The following is a 17094-nucleotide window of genomic DNA, read 5'->3' on the forward strand; positions in this document are numbered from 1 at the left end:
AAAAAAAGTGACTTCAACTAATAATTTATTGATTATTATGTGAAAATGTAAAGATTAGTTATGTATATGAAAATTTTATTATGTAACTGGTTATATTGTGTTTGAAAATAATATATTATGTATTTAACTGTTGTAACTGATGTTTATATGTATGTATGTATGTATGTATGTACGTGTGTGTGTATGTGTGTGTGTGTGTGTGTGTGTGTGTCTATATATATATATACATATATACATATATATATGTTATGCATTTGAACCACTTAGACATCTAGATATTTATATATATATATATACATATATATATATGTTATGCATTTGAACCACTTAGACATCTAGATATTTATATATCTATTCTCTGTATTAACTGTCATATACAAAGCTTTTTATAGACATACTATTATATGTTTTTCATCGACTGTGCTTTTAATATGCATACATAAGTACTAATTTGTTATGTATATTACATGTTCTGTGATATACATAACAACGTTAGATACATAGCTATCAAATATGTTAGGTACGTAGTTATATTATATGTTAGTTACGTAGGTAGTTTGTATATATGCATATTGTATGTATATACAAAGCTATGTTATGTATATGTTGGATACCTAAAAATGTTGAAAATGCAAATCTATTATACATTGTGTGCATTAACTGTCATATACAAAGCTTTGTATACATTTATATTGTTATGTGTATTCGAACTGATGTGTATTTAAAATACATATGCATTATTTGTTATGTATATGTTGAATACATAATTTTTTTCTTATACAATCTAAATTACATTAGTAAGTATATGAAATACGTATATGTATGAAACACATAAATTGGCCTTGGTCTTGGAGGGTCATCGTTATCACTAAGATAGCGCTTATGTGCCTTGCGTAGATCGTAATTTTGAAAGATAATGTATATCTCATTCGATGTGATTCCGCATCAAAATCAAATCATCCGTCCTCCACCATCAAGAAATCTGCTCTGCTAATAGTAGCATCATGTATTTGTGAATACAAAAAGATATGAATGAAATACAAAATAGACATGTGCAAAGCATATGTAATGTTATCAAAGTTTTTCATCTTAAAGTGCTGGACAAACATTTATTTTTTACCGAATTCTTCGCATTTGAAAACTACTTATCAACCGAAACGGACTTGGATGATTCAGAATACATTTAATCCTCTATATTACTAATACATTTAAGACCGGTTATGAGAGCAAACTCAAAAATAAAAAATTTGAGAATAGTCCCCTTCACATAAACATGTATTTCATTGGGGTTATCTCGCTCTATCTTAAGCATGAGCAAATATTTTAAAATTTGTCCCGGAAAATTGCAATTAGGCATGTCGAGAAACTTTCCAAAAATTGATTGCCGGAATAAATTTTATACATCTTCGCCAAATAGTTTTTGATATCTTCTCTAAAATCACGATTGCATGAATTGTCGAAATGCAATGAATGCGCCGAGACTTGTTTTATCCTGTATTTCAAATCCTGAAAAAAAATAAAAACATCATAATGTCCAGGTGGTTGACAATATCTATATAGCTTGAATTGAACCAAATAAAATTCTACAGAAACATACAAAAAAATTATTAAAAAATTTATGTGATATATGTTGACTATACATATCAGTATAACACATATACATAAATTACTTATGTATATTACATTTTGATATGTATATGAACTAAACATATTTGTTTAGTTCATACACATAATATTATTTATGTATATGTTTATCATATACATAAATAATCTTATGTATATGATGAACTGTCAACAACTACTAAATCATCACATTCCTGAAAAAAATCACACAAATGTTGCACAAACTAACAGTCATATTCAAAAATAAAAAATCAAATAACCTCACAATACTAATAATGTCCAGGTGGTTGACTATATGAATATAGCCTGAAATAAAATCATATAAAATCCTACAGAAAAATACTAAAATATCATAAAAACTTTATGAGATATACATATACAGTTATTACTTATACATAATTACTTATGTATATTACATTCTGATATGTATATGAACTAAACATATCAGTTTAGTTCATATATTGTCACACCCCTGTTTTTCACCGCATCCGACCCCGCTAGGGAGTTGGTTTTAGAGAAAATGGATTTTTCCAATTAAAGTGACGTTTTGAAAAGGGATTATTTTATTTACAGAGTCGCCACTTGGAATTGAGTTTGGATGTTCCAAGTCACCTTATTGAATCCTTATTCAAAAGGAAATGACTCTTTATTTTTTTTTTTATTTTTTGGTCTACGAACTAGGAATCCGGATAAGGAATTCTGTTGATCGAGGGGAAGGTGTTAGGCACCCCTCGAGTCCCGTGGTTCTAGCACGGTCGCTTTTATTGACTTATCCTGACTTAAATTATTTAATAAATTATGTTAAGGCCTAAAATCGCTCATTTTAAATATCTAAAATCATTTGTTTATGCCTCTTACATTAAATAAATCAATGAAAATTAATTTTAGAAAAGAATTTGTCAAGGTGCATTATTGCATCCTTGGATTTTAAATGTCCCAAAAAGATGTGTATAGCGCATTCTTAATTGAGACGAACATTTTAAAACCTAAAAATTTACCTAATGTTAAAGGTATTAAATTGTCTTTTGTAAACTCAAAATAATTTTATTTATTCGAAACACTATTTATTCTTAATAATAAAAATAAAAAAAAATTAATTAATTTAATAAATAGTTGTCAAATTTTATATAATAAAATAATAAAATAAATAAAATAAACAAATCTATCTACATTATACTAAATTGAATATCACCTCAAAAGTTTTAATCTCTTTAAATTTATTCTAACCCAAATTATATTTTTATCAAATAAAATTAGACATAAAAAAAAATCCAGTAATTTAATTTGGACACAAATTAATGTAGAAAAAGAAAAAAAAAGTAATGATACATAAATCTTAATAAAATATCATTATTTAAAATGATAAGAATTCAAACTAATGTCATAGTGATAGGGATTAAAATAATTTTTAATGAAAGCAAAACACAAATTTCTTAAAGCTATCTAAAAATAATATTTAAATAGTCAAGTTGTATGACATCATATGAAATTTAATATTATTAAGGCCACTTTAAAGTCACTGTAAAGGAAGAACATATGTAAATATTTAAATCTCTTCCATATGTTTAAGAATAAACGAAAACAAGCAGCGTTTTTTTTCAATAGCTATGTTTATTCACTAGTGATGGCCACTGACTGGAGTTGGTACCGGCGCATGGGATAAGAGGGAAAGGAAGTCGGCGGTGCGGGGACGGTTGGTTCACCGGAGAAGACGCGTAAGCCAGTTGGAGTTGCTGTCGCCGCTGTGGCATTGAACTCCGACCAGATCCGGCCGTGGAAAAGGGAGGAGATGACAGCGCCGGTCAGATCCGGCCCGTTGATGGGCTGTTCGCGACGGAAAAGGAAAGGGGGAAGGGAGTTACGCCGGAAAAAGGAAAAGGGGGAGTGGCGCTGGTCTTGAAATTCCGGCGATGGGAGGTGCAAAAGAGTGACGTTAATGACGTCGGCGAGAACCAATCGGAGTCGACTCGAAAATAGATCAATTTTTGGTGATTTTTTTTTCTTATTTCTGATCTGATTTTGTCTACTGTGTATATGAATTACTGTGTGCATGAATTTGAATCTGTGTACGTGTAAATTATCAGATGAATATATATGCATATAACAGTGTCTATTTTTTGTTCTCTGCTATTCTCTTTTCGTTTTAATTTAAATCATATAGTATTGACATACAATGTTTTCAATCACATAACACATAGTAATAAAGATTCACTAAATCAATTAACCATCCATAATGCATGTAATCACTTAATATTTTCATTCATACTTTTCATCTGTAAACTTTATAACATAAGATGATTCAAGTTCGAATAAGAACCTGATTCAAAGGAATAAGAAGCAAGAAGTAATTCTTACCGAAAATCTCGAACGAAAATTTTAAAACTTCAAACTTTCTTTCTTTGTTTTACTCCCTCTTCTTGATCTCTTTTTTTACTCTGTATTTTTCTCTGCCTCCTTTTTTTGTTTGATATCGTGTACGTATATATATATATATATGGGTATGTATCGTGTGTTTGTGCGGAGGAAATGGGAGAGAGGTTGAGTGGAAGTGGGAATTGTGGGGTGGTTTGAGTAGTTTAGGTCTCTTTTCTTTTTATTATTATTATTATTATTAATATTTTAAATAAAATAAAAATGATTAAGATCTATTTAAAACTAATAAGTTAATAACTAATCTTAGAAATATGATTAAAATAATACTACAATCATTAGATTATTTATTAAAAGTTAAAAGAAGAAAACCAATATAATTTAGAAAATTTCCTTTTTCCTAAAATATATAAATAAGCAACAAAATAAAAACTTATTTAAAAAAAAAAGTGACTCTATTTTTGTAGTTTTCAAAATTTTTAAAACAAACTTTGTTAAACTAAGATAAAATTGAAATATCTAACTTAGACCTAAAAATAAAATACGTATATATATTAAACACTAAAAATGACGTAAAACATTAGGTTTTGATCAAAAATTAGGTGTTTACATATACACAACATGAACAGTCAACTACTAATAAACCATCACATTTCAGAAAAAAAAAAACACATATACTGCATAACTAATAATAATATTCAAAAAACAAAAATCAAATAACCTCACATTACTTTAAAAAAAAAACACAATATTTCATTACAAAAAACAATCATATTCAAATAAAAAAAAAAAAACCTTTGGTAGACATGGCCATGCAGTATCATCTTTTTTTATCTTTTTTGAGGATTCTCTGATTTAATTTTTTGAACTTCGATCAACAACTTTTCTAAGCTTCTTCATTTTAATGGGGTTGTTACAATATTTTGATTTGTTTTCAACAAAATTAGGATCCTCGTAATCAAATTTCCCAGGAACGAACCCAATAACCCGATCTATTGGTTTACAATGGTCTAACTGAGTCACTCCTAAAATAAAAGATAGAGTATCATCCATTTACTAAGTAATAATTAGTGAATGAAGTACATGCAAGAACTTATTCTATATAGTTTCCACTTTTGGTAAAGTAGAAAAAGAAAATCTTACTCAAAGTAGGAAGAAAAAAATTAAACTTATTCTATTGAATGAACAACATGCAAGAAATTATTCAATCAGAATCTATATTTTTTTGGTAAAGTCGAAAGAAAAAACTATCCCGATTTGTTGTAAATGGTGTTTTCGTTATAATTGAATGTCACTGAGAAAGATAGTGAATCAAACACGATAATTAATTCAAAAATGATAACCGCTATTTTATGGCTCCTTGATTTTAGGCTTCTTTCAAGGATAACAAACCGTAAATAATTTGGTAAAGTTATGCATATGTACTTTTAGAGAGAGAAATTGAAAAAGTGAATTTTTTGTAATATGTTTTGAGAGTTGGGATTTTATATAATAAGTGAAACTTAAATTGTGACTTTGTGTAATTTTTAGTTTATTGTTTTCTTCCTCGTAAAAAATGTTTTACAGAATTAATCTTTTTTTTTATGTATAGACAAATACATTTTTGTCCCTTTATACCTTAAATATTCTTAACAAATTTTCATAATTATTTGCCTCTCCACTTCCTTTTTTTCCATTTTCTCTCCACTTCCTTTTTTTCCATTTTTTTATTTTCTTTGATTCCTAGTTTTTTTTTTTTCATTTTTCTAAACCTTTATTTTTCTTTTCTCCTCTCAACTTTTATTTTCTTTTCCTCCTTTTCCCCCTCACCCTTTCTATTTTAATATTTTTTAATTTATCTCTTTTTTCATTTTTTTCTCAATCCTATTTTTGTCTTTTATATATTTTTTCTTTTCTCCTCCCAACTCCTATTTTTTTTCCTTTATTTTTTAGAAAAATGGTCTGTTACCCCCCAACCTTTAGTCAAAATCTCAACTATACACTCAACCTTTTAATGTGACCTATTAACCCCCCCCCCCCCCGAACTTATTTTTACCAAATTTATTACCCCCCAGTTGCTGACGTGTCACTGAACGTGACTACACACACCCATAGGCGCGTCAGTTGACTTTTTTTCGCTTTAAAATCATTATTTTTTATTACCACATCATTATTTTTAATAATTATTATTTTTTTCTTAATAAATATTGGCTTCTTCTTCTATTCTTCTTCTTCTCATTCTTCTTCTTTTTCTTCTTCTTCTTCTTCAATGTCTTTAATGGTGCAGCTTCAATGGTGAAATACCAATGAACAGTGACGGCGCCAAAAAATTCAAAATTTCATCGATTTTTTTTTTTGATGAATTTCACGTAATTCGATTCAACATTTTAATTCAACACATTGATTCAACATTCGATTCAGTTTCACGTAATAAATGGCATTCGACTTTTTTGATTCAACATTCTCACATAATTCGAGTTCTTGGATGCCATTGAAGAAGAAGAAGAAGAAGAAGAAGAAGAAATGTCATTAATGAGTTCTCACTTGAACTAAGAACTTCGATTCAAAAAACTTTAAAAAAAATTAAAAACTTGAATTCTTGAATAAGGAGATGAGGAAGATGATAAATTAATCTTGAATGACATTGATTAGTTCTTGGATGCTATTGAAGAAGAAATGTCATTGAACCCGAATTAACTTGAAAAAATTTAAGAACTTGAATTCTTGAATGAGGAGATGATGAAGATGATAAATTAATCTTGAATGCCATTAATGAGTTCTTGGATGCTATTGATGAAGAAATGTCATTGATGGGTTCTTGGATGCCATTGAAGAAGAAGAAGAAGAAGAAGAAGAAGAAGAAGAAGAACTGAAAAAGAAAAAATGAAGAAGAAGAATTAAAGAAGAATAAAAGAAAAATAATAATTACCATTGATGGGTTTTTGGGTGCCATTGAAAAAGAAGAAGAAGAATTGAAGAAGAAGAAATAAAGAAGAAAAATTGAAGAAGAAGAAGAAAGAAAAATATAATTGGAAAATAATAATGTTAAATTATTAATTTTTTTAGAGTAAAAAAATAAAAAATGATGTGGCATGACGTGACGGTGCGTGCATCACACCATATTTGCAATGACTGGTTGTCAGTTTTGGGGGGTTTAATAATTCCACTTTAAAATAGTTCAGGGAGATAATAATTTCACTTTAAAATAGTTCAGGGGGGTAATAGGTCACCTTTAAAGGTTGAGTGTGTAGTTGATATTTGAGGTAAAGGTTGGGGAGTAACAGACTATTTTCTCTTATTTTTTTCTCAACTTTTATTTTTATACTAATTTTTGTTTTTATTTTTTCTTCATTTTATCTTTCTTCTCAATATTTTTTTTCCTTTTTGCTTCCATTCAAATAACAAATTATGTCTCATAAGCAAGAGTTGACTTTATTATGTTGTGTGTTGATTTATGAGATGATCTATAACTCTTGCCTCTTAGCCCAAGGACTTTTAAACAAGTTATACCCCATGAGCAAGAGTTGACACTACAATATTGTGTCGTGATGTATGAAATGTTCTATAACTCTTCCCTTTAGCTCAAGGACTTTCAAACAAGTTACGCCCTATGAACAAGAGTTGTCATTACCATATTGTTTCTAGATTTATGAGATATTTTATAAATCTTTCCTTAGAGACAAGACTTAGCCCAAAATTTTTTAAACAACAAGTTATGCACCATGGACAATAGTTGACACTATCACACTTAACTTGATTTATGAGGTGCTCTATAACTCTTGCCTTAGAGGCAAGACTCAGTCTACAGAGTTTTAAACAACAAGTTATGCTCCATGGCAAGAGTTAACATTATCACGCTTTGTATTAATTTATGAGATATTCTATAACTCTTACCTTAGAGTTAAAACTTAGTCGAAGGACTTTCAAACAACAAGTTACGCCTTATGCGCAAGAGTTGATACTGCCACATTGTGTCTTGATTTATGAGATGTTCTATAACTATTGCCTTAGCTAGCCAAAGGAATAAGTTATTTCCCATGAGTAAGAGTTGACACTACCACATTGTGTCTTGATTTATGAGATGTTCTGCAGCTCTTGCTTTAGATGCAATAATTAGCACAAAGACATTCAAACAATAAGTCAACACCTCATGGGTAAGAGTTGACACTATCACACTGTATCTTGATTTATGAGATGCTCTATAACTCTTACCTTAGATGAAAGACTTAACCTAAGAAGTTTTAAACAATAAGTTACGTCCATGGATAAGAGTTGATATTGTTTCTTGATTTATGAGATACGTCCATGGACAAGAGTTGACATTGTATCTTAATTTATGAGATGATCTATAACTCTTGCATTAGAGGCAAAACTTAGCTCAAGAACTTTCAAACAACAAGTTGTGCCCCATTAGCAAGAGTTGATACTGCCACGTTGTGTCTAAATTTATGAGATGTGATATAAGAGGCAAGACATAACACAAGAACTTTTAAACAACAACTCACGCCCTTAAGTTTACTTCGATGTCAAAGAAAGAAATCTCTTTGCGAATTATCCAACTTTCTATTAATTAGCAAAAATAATAGAAGTCGAGAAAAAAAGAAAAAAGAGAAGAAAAAAAGTGAGAAAAAAGAAAGATTGTGGGTGGGTGGGTGGGTGGGGGGTTGTTTGGTATGAAGGAAAATGTTTTTAATGAAAAATATTTTCCTATAAAATGTTTTCATGGAAAACAAGTTATTTTTCTACTTATTTTCTTATATTTGGTTGGTGAATCAAAAATATTATCTAGAAAATATTTTTCAAAAAATATTTTCTAGTGCTTTGTTAGTGAATGAAAAAATATTTTTCAGAAAATACATTTTAGTGTTTTAGCTAAAGAGTAGAAAACACTTTTTAGAAAAATAATTTTTGACTTCAAAAAATATGTTTTTTAGGGTGTGTTCGGTATGGAGGAGGAAACTATTTTTTATAAAAATAAGTTGTTTATTACTTATATTCTTGTGTTCGCTATGCAAGTAATTTTTTTTTTTTGTAAAACTATTTGTATATATATAACAAAAAATAATGAGAATGAATTGGATAAGAAGGATGAGGTAAGAAAAAGATTTTAAAACTTTTTAAAAAAATAAATTTTAAAAAATTGTTTATTTTTTTTGGAGGGAGTGGGGTTGGTAAGGCCGGAGAGGGGAGGAGGGGGAGGCAGAATAGGTGGTAGGGCTAGGGTAAGGAAAAAAAATTTAAATAAATTTAAAAATTATTTTCTTTTGGGAGGGGGGGATAGTAGGGGATGGGGTTTGGGGTCAGGGAGTGAGAGCGGGGTAAGAAAAAAATTAAAATTTTTTAGAATATAGATTTGAAAACTATTTCATATTTTAGGAGGTTAGGTGGTAGGGGTGGGGGGTGGGGTAATAAAAAAGTTTGAATTTTTTTAAAAAAATAAATATTTTTTTGGAGGAGGGGATGGTAGGGGTCGGGGTAGGAGATGAGGTAAGAAAAAAATTGAAAAGATTTTATATAAAATCAAATATCTTTTTTGGATTGGGCGGGGGAGGGGGGGGGGGTGGGGGGGAGATTGGAGGTCGGGGTAGGGGTAGATAATTTTGAGAGTTGTATGAACATTTCAACTCGAGAGTGAGGTTGAAAAAGAGTTTTGAAAAATATTTTTCTTACTTTTTGAATGAAAATCATTTTTCTTAAATTTGAGAAAAATGAGTTGATTTGCAAAATACTTTTTAAAACGTTTAAGCCAACCAAACATAAAAAAAAAATTTGAAAACTTCATACCAAACAACTCTAAGAAGAAAAAGTAAAAAAAAGAAAAAAAAAAAGGGTTAAGAAAAAAAAAGAAGATAAAAATAAAAAAGATAAAAAAAATATTGGTTAAATTTTTTTAAAAATAAAATACAAATAAAGTTTGAAAAAATGAAAAAGAAAGATAGAATGTCAAAAAGAAAAAAAAAATTAAAGATTGATACAAATAAATTAAAAAATAATGTTTGGAACAAAATAGAAAGAAAAAAAGAAAAGAAAATAAAGACTGTAAAAGGTGAATTAAAATAAGAAAAAAATTTAAAAATCAAAATTAAAGTAAGAAAAAACTAAAATAAAGGAGGAAAAAAAATATTAGGAGATCTTTAGGGCTTAGCTTATGAATTTGCATAAGTTGGACCTTTATTCTTTTAAAAAGCAGCCCACTTGCTCCTCCATTTTTTTTGAATTATATAAATAGTGTGCATTTTTCATTTTGGCGCCCTTCACTACAGCTTCTCTAACAAGCTTCTACCTTCACTATTCTTCTTGAGTCATGACCCGAAGAGGATCCATGGTTCAAAACCCGGCCGTCAAATCAGTATGTTACCTTCTTCTTCCTCAATGATTTTTTTTTTCCTTTTTGAATTTCAAAGTGGAGATTTGAAGTAATTGGTAAAGTTGTTGTTACGTGACCAGGAGATCATGTATTTTAAGTCTTAGAAATAGCTTCTTGCAGAAATACAGGATAAGACAATGTAGAATCGGCCCTTCCCCAACCCCACACATAGTGCACTGGTCTGCCTTTTGTTGTGGTCAGGGGCGTACCTAGGTTCAAAATTGTGGTGCTGTGGCACCTGTTAAACCCAGCGCAGAATATGTATAATTATATAAGGAATGTATAAAAATTGGCATAAGATGGAAAAAGTACTAGTTAAATCAAGAAGATAGCTGGTTGCTTTGATTTTGAGGAGGCGGAATGTTAAAGTTTTGGATGTTAATATGTGTGTTTGAACCTCCCGAGCATCCACGACTCCTGAATCCTGGGTCCACCACTGGTTGTGGTGTCAGAACTGATGTTAGGATTGGTATAAAATTTTGTGAATAATCGTATATTACTTGAAATTAGATATGAATATGACCTAAATTTGGTGATTTGAAATCATTATTCATCTGGCTTTTGGTGGATATATGAAAATGCTTTACTTTTGGGAAATCATTTTCTTGAGTTTTCTTATTTATACAAGTTTTGGGAATTTTCAGTAACTCAGTTGGCGCTATCTGAACTTAGTTGAGATGCGAGAGCTTCCTTAATTTATCATTCGTTCATTTCTTTAGAATGTTCATGAGCCTTAAGCACAATCCCCGGGCTATGCACTTTAACAATAATAAACCTATCTGGTAACTGAATATTCGTAATGCAACTCTAACTGCGTCCAACTTTTCTTATGATGCATATCAGCGGCTTTCAGCTGTTCAATTAGTTTGTGTACATCAATGCGAAGGACAATTGAGCACATTTTCTACAGATTCTCAAAAATGTTGTACCCTTGTTTCAGGTTGGGAACTTCAGTACTAGATTCTCTTTGCCATCCTTTCTAAAGCGTGTTAGGAAGTTGACTGATAGTCAAAAGGATGCCATAAGTAGGACTGGGTTTGGAAAGTTGCTCCTCATTCCGACTCAAATGCTTTCCAAAAACCTACTGGTTGAACTGATGGAAAGATGGGATATCAAAAAACGTGCTTTTGTACTTCATCCCGGTGAGATAACCACATCTCTGCTGGATGTTGCACTAATTTTGGGATTACGAGTTACAGGAAATCCTGTTCTTTTACGAGAAGATACACCTTTCTTAGATCTAGAAAGAGAATATAGTGTTTCCCTGTGGAATAGAAAAATCACGGTTGCATCATTAGAACAAAGACTCGATTCCCTCGCTGAGACAACCAATGAAGATTTTGTGAGGTCTTTCTTGTTATACATGTTTGGAACTTTTCTTTTTCCAAATACAAATGGCAAAATTGATTCTCGATATGTATATCTTCTCCGAGACATGGATAAAGTGAACAGTTTTGCTTGGGGAGCAGCTGTTCTTGCAGATGTATTTCACTGGTTGTACAAGAGAAAGAAGGAAAAAGTACAGTATGTTGGAGGTTGTCTTATTTTTCTTCAAGTAAGTTTAACAATTGCTAGTTTTTATTTTAATGACCTCATTTAATTTGTGTGTTACGTATGTAACAACTCTGTTTTTGTTGAAGAGTATTTATGACAAATGATACATTATCCACTCTATTAACTCCAAACAGAAACCTCAAGTCTTTACTGGTATTTGAATAGATATGGTGCTTTGAACACATTGACATTGCTCGTCCACGTTTAATGAGCTCTAAGATCCCCCGTGTCTGCAATTGGGAAAGTACTAAATCTCATCATAGACAATGGTTCACTACCAAATTCAAAGAACTAGAGACTAATCAGGTAATAAGATTAACAACTGTTCTGTTCCACTTTGTCTGATCTGAATTTATTTCTGTCATTTCAGTCGTGAGAAAATCGTGCCTTTGTATCTTGGGAAGTCTTAATGAACCATAGAACTTTCTTTGGTTATTTTGGTCTTCGGAAGTGATATATTAGCAAAAACGATCATTCTTTTTCGCGTATGCCTTCTTTCCTATAATTCCTAATGCAAGAAATAGAGAGAAAAAAATGAAGAGACCCTCTAGTGTATTTTTTCATGTTGCTGGTATTGAGAATGGGAAGTAAAAGAAAAGTTTGAGTTAGTTATTATCTATTTCACAGACAGCAGTAAATGAAACGATAATTAGAAATATGAAGGAGAGGCTTTCTGATATTTCCTTTTCAATGTTATTTTTCTTTCTTTTCCCTTCCATCTGTATGTACATTTTCCCTCAGTTGTTGCCTTCTTATCTTCTATTCCTAGCTTCTCAAACACATCAAGTTTGTGTTCTCATCAATGTCAAACAGCGATTCTGGAAGCATGGAGAATTTTATTATGCTTCGGAAAATTAACTTCTAGACGCTCTCGTTCTCTTTCCAGATAATTTGGAACCTTGAACTGACCTCGGATGAGTCCAATAGTGACATAATCAAAGAGTTGCTGGAAGCAGAAAAGAGAACATGGCCTGGCATGAACCCACAATCTTCAGAGGATACATCGTCACATATTGTAAGTCTTTCTTCCTCTTGCCATATATATTTGATCTTCAGGCTCTTTTAACCAAATAAGTAACAATAATGATCCATATGTGTTTGCATGTATCACTAGTAGTCTTCAATGCTTCCGTTGTTAACTTTGTAATGTTGTGTTTAGTTCTGTGGCTGGTCTTTATGTTCGGTGAATAGTGGAAATCATTATTCCCTCCAATCTTTATGGAATGATTTGACCCCCACTCCTAGCGTGCTAAGCCGTAGTATGTTTCCTATGAAGATCCTTGCCAGTGTGCCAAGCGTCCTCCCAACAGTCTAAGGTCATGGTCTGGATTAATGAACTTGTCTCGTCACCCTAACCTAAGAGTATTTACTTGTAAGAACAAATTTTTACTGAACCATTCCTATATCATATATATGTGTATGTGTAAATACAGGTAGCGTGTATATATATTTTATATGGAGATGGGATTCATTTGTTTCTTTTTATTCTTGCTCGGACTGGATGATTAAAAATTATCCTTTCCCTCGGGGTATGGATCTATAAGAATTCACCTATCCCAATAACAAAAAAATCTGGCTTGAATTATTTTCTTTGTTAAAAAAAAACTTTTTGTTGATCAACTTCTTTCATTAATAGGACCATACTGTGAAAAGTGGATTCCAGTCAATGGGTCGTTTGATTGTTGACCTGGAAGCTGTATCAGAGACTGAAAATTACAGAGTGGCACATAGAGTGCAAACTCTTTCTTCTGATGAAAGTTTGCCTGAAACTGTATCAAGATCTTCTGCGTGCCACTATTTGGGAAAAGAAAATGAACTCTCAGAGCATCCACAGATTTCAGGAGCAGATGTCGCTATAGTAATCAGCAGTGATGTGAGCTGATAATCTTTTTGTTTTTCCTTTATATATTTGTTTGTTTGTTGTTATTGTTTGTTTATATATCTGTTTTGCTTGAATATCGCTAAATGCAGGGATGTTAATGTCTGTTTATGCAGGATGATTGGGAGGATGATCTGCAGAAGAAAAGCCAAACTCTGGAAGAGCAGATAGTTCATCTAAAGAACAAAATTGGTGAGTTGACGAGAGAGAACAAAATTCTGAAAACCCAACTATTCTCAAGTCTGAAGTTTGAAGAGCAGAACAAGAAACTAAAGGATGAAATTGAAAATCTACGGCAAGAAAATGAAGAATCGTGTGTATCAACCAACTCTCTCGTGACTCGATTAGTAAAACTTGTCTTTGATGAGATCACGGATACATAAAGATGTATTTGACATCTTCATCATCAAAGTGATGTACTGATCAAAATGTAAATACAAGTACAGTTCATAGGGATTTCCAGCTTGCGTATGGCAATAGAGATGAGAACTTAAGCGTTGGATAAATAAGAATTTAGTCTAGCTACTGACAGAGAATTTCATATATTGATTTTATAAGCTATTTAAATTACCCATTGTTTGCTGTATGAAGGGACAAGAGTAGTGAATGAACCATTGTGGTTTGTGTATCGACTACTTTATCAAGTGTTTTCGGGTTGTATTTTGAATGGGTTAGCCCATTCTTGTTTTTTAACTTTTGATTATTAATAAAATACAAATTAAACCAAACAAAAAAAAAAAGTGTTTTCTGATGCCTTAGCAGTTGTAACTCTGCTAGTGATTTTACTTGACTGCAGTTGTTCTTGAATTGTTCTCTTATTAGCTGGAAGTAGCATTTCCTACATATTACTTCACAAAATGAAAACATACAATTGTGCCAAAATTTGAAGAGATTTACACATCATAACTACCTAGTATACATCCTTCTCCGAAGAGAACTACACCATCAAACGAAGAGGGTAAAAACATGCACAAGAAGAAAGCCCGAACAATATACACCTAAACACCCCCATTACTTCCTTGTAGAACCAAATGCAGCATGTTCAGAGCCAGTATCAACTAATAATTTAACAAGGAATACTTCAATCTCAAAACAATTCTCCCCTTTTCAACACCGAGTTTTCCTCCTGTCACCAACCAGTGGCCAGGAGGATCTTGAGGCCCCTTGCTCATCTCAGTCATGTCAACAAACTTTGACAACTTATTGCCTGTAATATTCTCTCCTGTAACAGAACTTGCATCACCGTTGTTACTCCCACAATTGACCTGTTTGTTCGACTTATCATTTGGGCTGTGGTCCCACAGTGATCTTCGTATGGTGCATCCTGGTAGCCTAGAATACAAAAGCTTCATATACAACACATTTCTTGATCCAAAGTCCCATACCCCAAGCTGTGCTCCTGTCACTATGTACACGCCAGAGAGATCATCCCCTATAAAAGTTTCAGGGCACTCAATTGGTGCAGTACTCACATGGGAAAAGTTCTTCCATTTCACTGGCTCAAACCACCTACTATCTTGCTCTTCAGGGCCCTGCCACTTTGGAGCGCCAATTGCTACATGAGTATCCCAACATGGCAGAAGGATCTTAGGAAGGGAAGTCAGATGCTGAAGATAGATGCATAATCGATTTGACTTGGAACCTTCAAGATTTAGCCGCATGCCAGTCACAGGCTTACGCCCCACCGACACCTGTAGTAAAACAACATCAGCTCAGAGCATTGATAGTTTAGTAAATGGGAAAAGAAAGCACGGGATGGATTAAAACAAGACTGTCAGATGAAGATACATGTAGGTTTGCACTAACAAAATCAGTCCAAAGTGAGGGAAACATTAATAGCTAAAAATGAATGACTTTCAATATGTTCTAATCCTTGACTTCAAAGTTAATTTAAACTTATTATATAAATTACAATTCTTTTAATCTAAATGGAACAAGAAAATCGGTAAAAGGTAGCACACTGAATGAAATCGACTAACAATGAAGCAAACTAATGGACCCTTAGGTTGTAACACTAAGGACCAACATTGATCTATGATTGATAGCTTTGTTGGAGATATATTTGAGTCTGCACTATAACTTATCATTTTCTCCATCAGTATAAAATAAATTAGCATTGACAAAAAAAGTCTATTCCCAAATTCAGAAATCAGCATACTTGTTCTTGGCTAACATAGAGCTTTTGTCCCATCATGCTGAACTGCAGATGTGGGCAAACAGGTTCCTTCCGTTGTTGGCCTGGAAATATGGTCTGTACAGGGGCCCATACCCTTGGGCCCTGAAACTCTAGGAAATATCTTAGTTCTTCAATTTGAGGCTTGTCTGTAAGCATTCATGCAACTAGAGTCATTTGTCACAATTTTGAATCAAAGAAATGTCAGAGGACTTTGATAAAAAATATAAACTTTTTCCGATACCCAAGATATCTTACATTCAAGATAAAGACTTATAGCACGTTCCAAATGTTCCTTCCCTTTGATTCCTTCAAGAAGAAGAGTTATAGGGTAGAATGACATCTCAATGACATCTGGAGAAGATCGAACTGTTCTTGCCCATTGGGTGTGGCTTTGTTCCAGATCATCCCCTCCTCTCCTTCTGAAAATGACCGTGACATCCTGCATCAGATGCATTGAACGGAAAAACCAGATTCAAACTACTGTCTACTGTCAATTGTCATTACTGGCAAGATCAGGAATATCAAAATTTATAGAGGATTAAGAGCAATCAAGAAAGAAAAATTTTCCGTCTTTTAAGAAGAAAATCATGAATCTGTTTCAAAAAAAAAAAAAAAGATACTAAAACTAGCAATAAACCTAATATGAAGAAATTGAACACCAATAAGACCTGGTATTGACACTCAAATGACTACATCCTCGAAATTTGAATCTCTCTCTCTCCATATCCTGAATGCTTTAAAATAAGCTTTGATGTAATAACGGAAGACATATGCACTCCATTAGGACAAATGTATGAGTCACTTCCCCAGCGAAGAAAGTTCAAGCAACAAAAATGGGAAACCAAATTATGAAAATAATGGAGCAATGCAACTTGTCACATAAAAGGTCCCAATTCAACAAATCTGCTGCTACCAATATGGCAATATGATGAAGTATGTAAATAAGATTTTCCCATCATCGCAGTCCTAAAAAATGGCTGGTGAATATGATATTTCATGGTTTTTACGTGTGGAATGACAGCAAGATGATGACTGAAAAATGTGACGTCATGGGTTGGAGTTTGAAGGCAAAGCATGGTATAGCAATTACTTCTCAGTGGAGAGAGAGAGAGAGAGAGAGAGAGAGAGAGAGAGAGAGAGAACGGG

The 17094-nt window shown here is 32.1% G+C and overlaps 2 protein-coding genes and 1 long non-coding RNA gene across 5 annotated transcripts in view; 1 reads left to right on the top strand and 2 right to left on the bottom strand.

Moving 5' to 3' along the window:
* Nucleotides 1-1064: 1064 nt before the first annotated feature.
* Nucleotides 1065-4166, bottom strand: LOC107844949. The gene is made up of 2 exons (XR_001666638.2): nt 3979-4166; nt 1065-1506 (listed from the first exon to the last, which is right to left on the bottom strand). It is a non-coding gene; the product is annotated as an uncharacterized LOC107844949 (long non-coding RNA).
* Nucleotides 4167-10078: 5912 nt separating this feature from the next.
* On the top strand, nt 10079-14408 carry LOC107844948 (protein MAIN-LIKE 1). Of its 2 annotated transcripts, XM_016689267.2 has the most exons (6): nt 10079-10321; nt 11280-11894; nt 12059-12199; nt 12780-12908; nt 13530-13766; nt 13889-14408. In XM_016689267.2, exons 1-6 carry the CDS (start codon nt 10277-10279, stop codon nt 14153-14155), a joined length of 1434 nt encoding a protein of 477 aa, XP_016544753.2. In that variant the 5' UTR covers nt 10079-10276; the 3' UTR covers nt 14156-14408. The 2 variants fall into 2 exon arrangements, with proteins under 2 accessions (XP_016544753.2, XP_016544754.2); XM_016689268.2 differs by lacking the exon at nt 12059-12199.
* A 96-nt stretch (nt 14409-14504) lies between these two features.
* Nucleotides 14505-17094, bottom strand: part of LOC107843394 (MACPF domain-containing protein CAD1) — a 16225-nt gene continuing 13635 nt past the window's right edge. For both annotated transcript variants that reach the window (XM_016687666.2, XM_016687665.2), the window contains 3 exons: nt 16204-16387; nt 15931-16094; nt 14505-15463 (listed from right to left, as the gene is read on the bottom strand). In XM_016687666.2, the coding sequence (XP_016543152.1) occupies nt 14831-15463; nt 15931-16094; nt 16204-16387 (981 nt within the window). In that variant the 3' untranslated portion in view covers nt 14505-14830. The remainder of the gene's footprint in view (nt 15464-15930; nt 16095-16203; nt 16388-17094) is intronic.

Source organism: Capsicum annuum, chromosome 10 (assembly GCF_002878395.1).
Source record: "Capsicum annuum cultivar UCD-10X-F1 chromosome 10, UCD10Xv1.1, whole genome shotgun sequence".
Lineage (NCBI taxonomy): Eukaryota > Viridiplantae > Streptophyta > Magnoliopsida > Solanales > Solanaceae > Capsicum > Capsicum annuum.

Bases quoted from the DNA above. Each gene is read 5' to 3' on its own strand.
- LOC107844948 (XM_016689267.2), top strand. From the start codon at position 10,277: ATGACCCGAAGAGGATCCATGGTTCAAAACCCGGCCGTCAAATCA. The intron at 10,322-11,279 runs GTATGTTACCTT...CCCTTGTTTCAG, and splicing joins AAAACCCGGCCGTCAAATCA to GTTGGGAACTTCAGTACTAG. The intron at 13,767-13,888 runs GTGAGCTGATAA...CTGTTTATGCAG, and splicing joins CTATAGTAATCAGCAGTGAT to GATGATTGGGAGGATGATCT.